Raw genomic sequence first — 11,171 nt, forward strand, 5'->3', positions numbered from 1 at the left:
TCATACTGGTTTATGCTCGGCCGGTTGTTCTCTACAGCTCCGATTCAGAGCTTCCTCCACCGGGTGTCGCGGATGATGAAGCCGCAGGTTGTGTTCGTGTTGGGCGGGCCTGGAGCCGGCAAAGGGACGCAGTGCTCCAGAATTGTGGAGGTAGGAGAGAGCGAAGAAAGATAGAAAAATACAATGAAAAGTGCTGACTAATGTCAGTGTTAGCATAGCATTTTAACGGCATATTTCAAACAGAGAAAAGTCTGAATGAGTTTCCGGTCCAGACGCCCTCTAGTCATGAACCTGAGCGTTAGCATACCGGCTAGCTTGGTAGCACCAATACAACTGTGTTATGTTAAAGGACCGAGGGCTTTACAAATATTTGGATAAAGATAAAGGATAACATACACGGATTGTTTTTTAAAAAATTTAAATTATATATATAGTTTAGTTATTTTCTATCCTGGCAATTAATTCACTTCAAGTTTCTCAAACTAAGGTGAGTGGACCCGGGGAGCCCCTCGGTTATGACTCAAAGGACCGCTTTATAATAAGTTTTAAAAAAGTTACAACATGACATCTTAAAAGGAACTCAGATTTTCTGTTTCAGAGTTTGCCCATTCTTTTAGAGCAATGATTCTAAACATTTTCAGGCCTGGACCCTTCAAAATAAAGGTGGAGACAGGACCATCTATAAGGAGGAATACAGGGGAGAGCTTATTGGGGTCCATCCATAAAGTCATCAAAATGATGGTCTATTGTTCTATGAATCTGTGATAACCACATTTATTTATTCATCTGAATAATATCCACTGTTATCCTGGAATGTTTATTATTATTATTATTATTATTATTATTATTATAGTCATCTTTAAGATGTAAATCCTTGTTTTAATCAGAATAAAAATGGTTAAAAGTGACCAAAAATGGTGGAAAAAAGGAACTTGGCTAAGTTTAAAGTTAGAGTGGCCAAAATCAGACAGAAAAAGTGGTTAAAAAAAAAAAAAGGTTGAAAGTATCAATAGTGGAACAATTCGTTAGGGTTAGGGTTCTGAAGAATATTCACTGATATCCAGGAAGTTTATTATTATTTGGTTTATAGTATATAAGCATCTTAAATAAAATGTAAATCCTTGTTTTATTCAGAAATAAAATAAGTTAAAAATGACCAGAAAATGTGGTGAAATGAGGTTTTAAAAACCACAGAAATTGGTTCAAAATGTCAATTATGGCTTGAAAGTGGCAGAAAAAAGTAGAAACAATTAGTTTAAACGGGCATATAATGGGCATGACAAATTGAGAATGTGGTTAAATTGGCAAAAATAAGCATGAAATATGGTGAAAAAACATTGAAAGTGACAATAATTGGTCAAAATATGTGAAATTAGGTGGAAAAGTGGTGGAAAGGGTTTAGAAGTGCTGAAAATGTCTGGAAAGTGGGTCAAAATGCAGAAAAGGCATTGAAATTTGATGTAAAAGTATCAGAAATGGGAGTGATGTAGCAAATTACATTAAAAGGAGCCAAAATATGGCAAGAAAGAAATGATGAAAATAGGTTAAAATATGACAAGTTTGGTGTAGGTGCAGAAAAGGGGTAAAAATAATTAAAAATGGGCTCAAATTGTTAAAAAAATATATTCTTAGTTTCTTGAAGGCAGATGACTTTACTGGTTATTAAATCCCCCCATCCAAAATAGGTTATTAAAGTAAATTACTGTTATTACAGTAGCTAATGTTTTCATATCGTTTGCTACACTTGCTGAACACCAAAAATAGCATGAAAATCTGCGAAATTCGTAATTTTTCTACACTTTCACGACATTTATTCCTCATTTTTTTCACTAAATGTGTGATATTGTCCTAAAATATTCTTGAGATATTTCTAAGTCCTATTGGGGTCTGATTTTAAATATGGGGAGAATGACTCTTTTTAAAAACATATAATATTTCCTGTCTGACAAATAGAAGGCTTTATAATACATGATTTTGATAAGTTAAATTGTGAGAAATGTTTGCTTTTTTTAGTGTTTGTCGCTCGTCATCAATGAACCCGGATAATGAGGGCGTGCTAACAAATATTTGTGACCTGCCCGAGCAGGAAATGCGCTTTGTGACCTTTTGTCTGCGAAAAGCTCTAAATAAATAAAGTTTACTTACTTATTTACACTGACATCCGACTGTGCTCTATAATAACAACGGGTTTGTTCTGAGGTGAAGTTGTGCAAACACTTGTAGATCTGGACTCGACCACTCCTTTGTGGACGTTGCACGATCATGTTGATTCAAAAGATCAAAGAATGGGTAGTGGATTAAATGCCAAACTGCTGTGTCTTCTGTGTTTTAAATGGATTCATTTGAATTTAATGCTACTTTTTTAAAGAAAAGTTGTATTTTCCCTCAGGTTTCAATATGTACACATAACAAAATACATGTTTTCATTGGTTAAATGAATGAAATTCACTTTTCAGCCATTCTAAAATGATCGTTGTGACAAAAGCTACTCGAATATGAATGAAATCTTTCAATTCCTTAACAAATTTAGGTTGTGCTGTTTTTGTATTGCCTAGAAACTACACTACATAACTAAATAACAACATTAAACAAAATGGCAGAAAAATACACACATTTACAACAATAACCCCGCCAAAATAATGACAAATACAATAAAGTAACACTATAAACACTACAAAATGGCAACAAAAACAGACAGTGGCAAAAATGACTCAAAAAATGAAAAAAAAAAAAACTTTTCATTTTAGAACCTGAATTCTGCATTTTCTGTTTGTTTTCTGTGATTACATGATAAGAATATTTTGAGTGTAAAATGACGTACAACATGGCTTCTCAGTTTAAGAAAAAATGAAAAACTAGGTTTGCTGTGCTTCAAAAAGTCAGAAGTGAGCTATTTTTATCCTGATCTCATCAAGCCTTCTATGGAAATCAAACTGAACCAAAGTACACGTCTTTGGCTGCTTTTAGAGGCTCCTCAAAGTGCTGAGTTTTCACCTGTTACCGTGGTAACGGACTGGTACTGAAGTGACCTGATGGCCCCTAGTCCAATTTAATTAAGTTATGATGACAAAAACACATGAAATGATAGAGAAATAAATATAAATACATAAATGCACAATATTGACTCCAAGAACATAACGTGGCAGCAAAAATACACAAAATTACTCCAGAAACACACGTTATGACGACAAATACAAAAAAAAACTTATAGAAAAATATTCGTAATGAAAACAGGAATACAATAAAATGACTCCAAAAACATTAAATGACAAGAAAAATACACCAAATTACTCCAGAAACACAAGTTATGATGACAAAAATAAAAAATAAGGTATAAAAATATAGAAAACAATTACAGAAGCACACTTTATGACAAAAAAATATATAGAAAAACAGGAATACACAAAAATAACTCCAAAAGCATACAATTACAACAAAATAAAATACACAAAATTACTCCAGAAACATAAGTTATTTCAAAAATACACAATATGATAGAAAAAAATACAAAAGGACAACTGGAACACACAAAAATGACTCAAACATAAACTGACAAGAAAAATACACAAAATTACTCCATAAACACAAGTTATAACAACAAAAATACAAAAAAGTAGAGAAAAATATAGAAAATGACAGCAGAAGACAATAGTATGACTCCAAAAACAAGTAATGACAAAAATACAAAAATTTTTTGAAAAATATACAAAACGAAAACAGGAATACCCAAAATCACTCACAAAACACATAACCGACTAAAAGGAAATGCTGAAAATGAAAATATACAAAATGACATTAAAAACACTCTCAAAAACTCAAAACAAAAATAAACACACAAAAGATGACAGAAAAATAAACAATATGACAATAGAAATGTGCAAAAGGACGGGCTGTTAGCTGTTAGCCGTTAGCTGCCAGACTGTGAGTGCAGTGGTTGAATCACAAAAGTTTCTTTCATTAAAAGCACAAGGACAGACTTCTTCTTCTTCTCACTGAGATTCTGTGGTTTATTGGTTGAAGCTATTTTTACGTTGGTAAAGTTTCCTTGTTTATAAATAACCACACATGGAAATTAAAGTGTATGAAAGGAACCTTTTGACTTCAAACTGTCTGTTTTTTGTGTGTCTCAGTGCTTCAACTACACCCATCTGTCAGCGGGTGATTTACTGCGAGCAGAACGAGGCAGAGAAGGTTCAGAGTGTGGGCAGCTCATCGACACCTTCATCAAAGATGGAAAGATCGTCCCCGTGGAGATCACCATCAGTCTACTCAGGAAGGTACGCACGCAGGAAGGAAGCTTCCCCGTCAACGGAAGCACTTCCTAATTCTTAAAGGGTACCTGTAGTGAAAATGTAAATAACAAAAAATATGTTTAATGTATCACCTATGAACAAAATATGTGCACCTTGAAAACAAATACATTAAAAGGATTTTTTTAGAAGGATTTTATACCTTTTATGGAGAGCCGCCATTTTGGACAGGACATGACACACTTAAGTTGATCGGCATGGTGCATTGTGGGAGGTGTAGTGTTTTGTTAGCTCTCTGCGCTAAGCAGTTGTGTCACCTTTCCTTCACTGATAAAAGTACAGCTTCCAGGTTGTTTGTTAAATATCACCAACTTCCTGCTTCTTGTGTGTAGAGCTGCAACTAACGACTATTTTAATAGTCGACTTGTCATTGATTATTGAAACGATTAATCGACTAATCGGATGACAAATAATACAGTTGTTTGCTCTATGTTGCTACAATCTTTCAAATTGGGCTTTGGTCAAATTATGACAAATAAAAACAATAAATAAAATTATTTCCAATTTGAAGTGTAAACAGGTTCCTTACAAAGACAAAATAGATTGAATACATCATCACTAGAATGTGCTTCAGTAATAGTATTCATACATTAAAAAAGCTGCTGACTCATTGAGCTCATGGGCTGATATTTTATGAAACATGTTTGTGCATATGGGTCACTGCATTAGTGTTATTGTATATCATTTATTTATTTCCTCATTTATCATAAAAGTATTTTGTAAAAAAAAAAAATGTTTTTGATGATAGGTTTCCCTCTAATCACGTCCGTAACATGCATACAGCTCTGAGCACAGATATATAGAAGGTAGATGAGCCACTCCTCATGAAAAAACTATGTTCAGCTCCATCCACAGCTTGAAGAAGACGGTGATGGCGTAACCGACAATTGTTGACAAATACATTTGTCGTGAGTAATTCTGTTCTCTTACTTGTGTGCCTCCCTGCGCTGACTCAGCATGCAGAATTAGCCTAACGGACAGAGCTGTTTTTACCAGCAGAAACGAGACATGGCTGAGTAGTTATATGTTGGAAGTGCAAAAATATGGCGAGCAACGATGATGAAAGGACATCTGTTCATGGACGGGATGATGCTCCGATGAGCAGCAGCTGACAATGCAGAAAAGAAAAGGTAACGGCTCAACATTTGGCCACAAGGAAATAAGAGGGAACGATCTGGTGGGGATGCGGTTAGTGTCATGACACCCGCCCCTGTAAGCAGAAACCTAGTTGTGCTCTGAACACGTACGTTTACAAGCTGAGATCTTCTGTGAGGAAATTCTGTCAGGACAGTGTCTGATTCTAAACGTAACTTTGGCTTGGTGCCCATTAGCTTAGCCTGTTAGCTTAGCCAATTAGTTTAGCCCATTAGCTTAGCTCGCAAATCCCTCTCAGAGCAGTGTGGCTTGAAGCGGCCCTCGCATATCACAGAATTTAATTTGAACGGAAATGTTTTAAGTGTGTATCTCGTACAGATGTCATAGAGTCAACGTCTGGATAACTCTGACTTATTGTCGTTATTTGGTTTAGAGACGTAAAATAAATGTTTCTGCTGAGATTTCTGTTATGACCATGAACTATTATCTTTACACGCCGCCATTATTCAGAAACTGTAGACCAACTGAACACTGTTGCCTAGCAACAGCTAACAGGAATCAACAAACGTGCACCATATCCTGTTCAAAATGGCGACTCTCCATAGTTGATGCCCCAAGGTAAAGGATTGTTCTAAAAAGTCCCTTTAAGGTGTTTTTTTTTTTTTTTGTTTTGTTTTTTTTTTTAAATAAAAAGATGCACATATTTAGTTTATTGGTAACACATTAAATACACATTTCCACTACTGGTTCACTCTAACATGGACTCTTCCTTTTGTTCCAGGCCATGGAGGAAACCATCCAGAAAGACCAGGAGAAGATCCGCTTCCTCATAGACGGATTCCCCCGTAACGAGGACAACCTGCAGGGCTGGAACAGGGACATGGACGGGAAGGCAGACGTCAAGTTTGTGCTATTTTTTGACTGCAACAATCAGGTATAATAACAACAACAGCGTGTGCTAATGGTGGCTGGTGTTAGACCATCAAACTGAGGACGTGAGCCGTGTTTTCCACAGACGTGTGTGAACAGGTGTTTGGAACGAGGGAGGAGCAGCGGACGCTCGGACGACAACAGGGAAAGTTTGGAGAAAAGGTGAGTAGATCCTCCCACTTTCTGTTTCACAGTAATTACACTAATTAAGTTTGAGTTTTTACTGTTTCTGTCATTTTACACTTTTTTACACTTTACTGGTTATTAAACTTAGCAAATATGCTAAACAAGGCTAATAGAGTCGGCTGCTGTCAGGGTTTGAGTTAATTATAATTATAATTGCATAATCGATAATTAACTACAATTATGGCACAATTTTTATTGTAATTTTAAAAATCTGTCGTAGTTGTAATTGTAATTAAATTGTGAGTTAAGATAATTGACTTTGTACTTGTAATTACCAGGGAAATTAACTAAAATGTTAATTACAAATGAAAAACATATAATATAATATAAAATATAATTTTACAGTGTAACAATAGTATGAATGTAACTGATGTTTTGTACAAAGAGTTAATAGTTATGGCCAAATTCCAACTATTGGATTAATAACATAAGAATTTATAATAATTGACCTAAAATATAAATGTAAAGATGCTGAAATGACATCATACACACATCAAAAAAAACCCTGCATACAATCATTTTACTAACTAAGTTAGTAAAATTGTAATTGAACTTTAGTAATTGAGAACTTGATTGTAATAGTTTATTTGTAATTGGGGAAAAAAAATGCTGGTTATTTATGTTCAATTACAACTCACTTATGATTACAGTGACCAGCATTTTTTACAATTACAATTATTATTTTCCCCTGATTGCGAGTGATTTACAATTACACTCGCAAATACTAAACTTCAATTACAATTACATTTTTAATTACTACAGTTCAAATACAACTAATCACATTTACTGAGCGTCAGTCAGAAAAAAAACAACATAAAATGTGACATTCTTCTTGTAAAATACAGTAAAAATATTATTGATCATCTAATTTGTTTCTCATCTATTGATTCTTTTGTTATGGTTATTTATTCATGACAATATTGGTATTAATATATTTTGTGTCAGTAAAGCCCTCGATTTATTCTAATATAATTTTTTTCATGGTAAAATGATCCTTAAGAGAATTGACAGATGGTGGGAAAACTTATGTTATTGATTATATAACTATGTATGTGTGTAAGCAATAGAACTGTAGCATGGTTCCACAGGTTTACATTTAATTAAATTGACAGTTTTTATAGAATTTCCATTCCAATTACAATTAAAAACTCAATTATCTGAACTCATGTAGTCAATTACACGATTACACGTATAATTGATCCCAACCCTCCTTTTAACATTTGAATCCAGTCATAATATTATGAACCAACACATTAAAAACACAGGATAACATGATCACTACCCGATCCGTTACACGCAGCGACAGATATTAAACAGGATTATCGGTGGAATTGAACATATTTGTTGTTTTTCACACTTTCTGCACATTTAAAATAGCGTGTAAATGTCCTAAAACATGCGTGTGAAGCGTTTTTGTGTCATTTTGGAGCCAGAATTTAAATAAAAAATAAGAAAACCTGTCGTTCGCTGGTGATTCCTGAGTCGTCGTTTCAGTCCCTTTTGTTATTTTCACCTCGATTTAATTCAGAGACGTTTTTCCTTTTTTGTTATTGCAGAATCCAAACGTACCAGCAGTCCACACGACCAATCATCGACCTGTACGAGAAACAAGGAAAGGTTCGCACGGTGGACGCTTCCCGCAGTGTAGAGGAGGTGAGTGGAGATAAGTTTAATTAGTCAGTTAATTAAGTTTTATTACCTACTGTTTGTTATCCTGACACAAGCTAATTTACAGATTTAACCAATCGTTTAAATATTTATTTATGATTTTTTAATAAAATCAGGCATGGGTGCAAGGCAAGGTGCATCCTGCAGAGGGAGCTCTACTCAGATATTACAACATCACTTCTACTGTTCCATTTATGTATAACAAATATACACAATAACTACAGACACTAAATGAGGGAAAAACACACAGGATGATTAGAAATAAAAAATGAGGGAAATATGTTTCCAAAACACAAGATTACTACAAAAATGACAGAAACATGTGCAGAATGACTACAACACACACACAAAATAAGAGAACAATACACATGATGTCTCCAAAAACACACTACTACAAATACAGGGCAAACAAAAAAAATCAGAATATTTCCCCAAAAACACACAAGATGACACATATACACAAAAATAAAATAAACAAAAGTCTCCAAAACACACAAAATAACAGAAAAATATACACAGTGACTACAAACACACAACAAATGAGAGAAAAACGTAATAGACAACTACAAATATACACAAACTAATAGAAAACCAATTAAAATGATTAAAAAATATACAACATGTCTCCAAAACGCACAAGATGACCACAAAAATTACAGACATATACTGTATAACAAAATAACAAACATATACACACAGTGACTGCAAACACACACTAAATGAGAGAAAAACATAAAAGACAACTACAAATATACACAAAATAATAGATAAATTAAAATGAGGGAAAAATACACAAAAGATGACTACAAAAATTATAGAAAATTAATGCAGAATTACAACAAACACACATTAAATGACAAAAAAATACACAAAATGTCTCCAAAACACACTAGTGGACATTAAGATGCACCGATCGATCCATCGCTGCCGATTTCCCTGATTTTGGTGGATCAGCGATCGGCCGATCTTTTCTACCTACGCATAAGTCTGACTGACAGGCCCCGCCCACCAGGTCATGTGTGCATGTGCGTGCTGCATGCCTCTGCTACTCAGAATAACAACAACAAGGAGACATGGTTAGCTTAGCATGTCTGCAGTATTACACTAAAAAAGATCGTAATTTGTAATTCCTGTAACGCGGAAATAAGTCTTGATGGAGCAGCAAATAAAACGCTACGTCGTTCACTATAAGACACCACCACACCGCTGAGTGTGGAGCATGTGAAGCTAGAAATCAAGCTAATGCTAAAGCTAACAGAGCAAACAGCCAGTGGAGTGCTGTGTCATGTTAAATCTGTCATTACACGTTAACTTATTACAATGTTACACATGATGCACTTTATTAATTAGAATGTTTGACTTTTCATAGCTTTTATCTTGTAAACTGTTGTAGATTATTTTTAGAACAATATTTTTACATTGAAATATCCACAAATATGCTGCATATTGACTTTTTTTTCAAATTGATTTTTCCACTACAATGAAACTCTGGACACTTTATTTTAGTTTAATATGTTCTGTTATTTTGTCCTGTAGATTATTTTTATTAATCCTGTGATTTTCTTTATTTGTTAAACCAAAATAATGCTGACTGTGCACTTTAGACAGGTCTACAGTGTAACCTGATGGAAACGTTTAGTTTGTTTTTAAAATGTGAAAAATTAAAGCGTAAAAAAAGTGATATAATTTAGTATTTTGAACAGTAACTTTTCATTTATATTTAACTAACTAACTATAACTACTGTACCTCATGTGCAGTTAAAACAACAAGCTTGTATTGTTCAGTGTTTTACAATAAAAGATTGGAATATTTAAGGTGTATGATCTATAAAATAAAAAAAAAAATTGGAATTGGCAGGTCAGGTTTTTAAAAAAATTGGTGATCGGCCAGAAAATTGCGGTACTCAAAAATAATACAAAAATATCCAAAATCATGACAAAAAATACAGAATTTTTCTCCAAAACAAACAAGACCACAACGAGAATTACAAATATAGACAATGAATACAAACAGACACTAAAAAAAACATAAAAAGATTATAGTTAAAATGTAGACAAAAATAATAGAAAACAAATAAATGTGTGTGTGTGTGTGTGTGTGTTCCAGGTGTTTGCAGATGTCAAATCCATCCTGGACAAAGAAGGCTGATTTTTTTTTTTTTTTTTTCACTGCCAACATTTCTTTCTTTTTTTTTCTTAAATCCCCAGCAGTTCCTCTAGAACAATGTTATTGATTATTCTGATGAATTTCTACATTTGGAGACTTTTTGACTTGTTCATTGTTTTGTAAAATGCTCCTGTCTGTCTGTCTGTGTGTGTGTGTGTCTGTCTGTCTGTGTCTGTCTGTGTCTGTGTGTGTCTGTGTGTGTCTGTCTGTGTGTCTGTGTGTTGAGCATTAGCGTTAGCAGGACGGTAGCGACGCTGAGCAACACTCACTGAACTAAACCAAGCTTTTCATTCTGCGTGTCATCACTTTAGCCTTTAGCCGCTGCAGAACCAAATGAACCTGATGACATCATCACAACGTAAGGAAAAGGGATTTGTGCTGAGTCATGGCTTTGTAAACATGAATGGAAAGAATGAAAGTTGAATAAATAAGTACTGTATATGTAGGAAGGTCTTCTTTTTTTAACTGTAAGCACTTGGTCTCATATTATTATTATTATTATTATTATTATTATTATGATGCATTAAAGCATCTGTAATATTTATCAGTTTTCACGTGGAGTCACTGACACGTTTGTTTCTACTTTAAAATGCAAATAAATTCATCCAAATCTCCCTGATTCATCTTTGAAACTCCAATAAATAAATGTTTGATCTTTAATTCACACATTAGTAAAATAAACACCAAAGCTTTGTTTTCTTATTGATTCTCTTTTGTAAAAACGATACTTATGCTTATAAAATAAAATAAAGTTCTTGTTCATTAATGGTGGGATTGCAAATATTTAACAAGAATATGTCGTTTGTGTATTTTTG

The 11,171-nt window shown here is 33.8% G+C and overlaps 1 protein-coding gene across 1 annotated transcript; it reads left to right on the forward strand.

Moving 5' to 3' along the window:
• The first annotated feature begins 12 nt into the window (after positions 1-12).
• On the forward strand, positions 13-10,970 carry cmpk (cytidylate kinase). Its single transcript, XM_028473760.1, has 6 exons — positions 13-150; positions 4,131-4,277; positions 6,187-6,339; positions 6,421-6,497; positions 8,078-8,174; positions 10,297-10,970. The coding sequence occupies exons 1-6, from the start codon at positions 13-15 to the stop codon at positions 10,336-10,338; spliced, it is 654 nt and encodes a 217-aa protein (XP_028329561.1). The 3' UTR covers positions 10,339-10,970.
• The last annotated feature ends 201 nt before the right edge of the window (positions 10,971-11,171 follow it).

This window comes from Gouania willdenowi, chromosome 17 (assembly GCF_900634775.1).
Source record: "Gouania willdenowi chromosome 17, fGouWil2.1, whole genome shotgun sequence".
NCBI lineage: Eukaryota > Metazoa > Chordata > Actinopteri > Blenniiformes > Gobiesocidae > Gouania > Gouania willdenowi.

Coding starts and splice junctions, on each gene's coding strand:
- cmpk (XM_028473760.1), top strand. CDS start 13: ATGCTCGGCCGGTTGTTCTCTACAGCTCCGATTCAGAGCTTCCTCCAC. Junction 151..4,130: donor AGTGCTCCAGAATTGTGGAG/GTAGGAGAGAGC, acceptor TGTGTGTCTCAG/TGCTTCAACTACACCCATCT. Junction 8,175..10,296: donor CTTCCCGCAGTGTAGAGGAG/GTGAGTGGAGAT, acceptor TGTGTGTTCCAG/GTGTTTGCAGATGTCAAATC.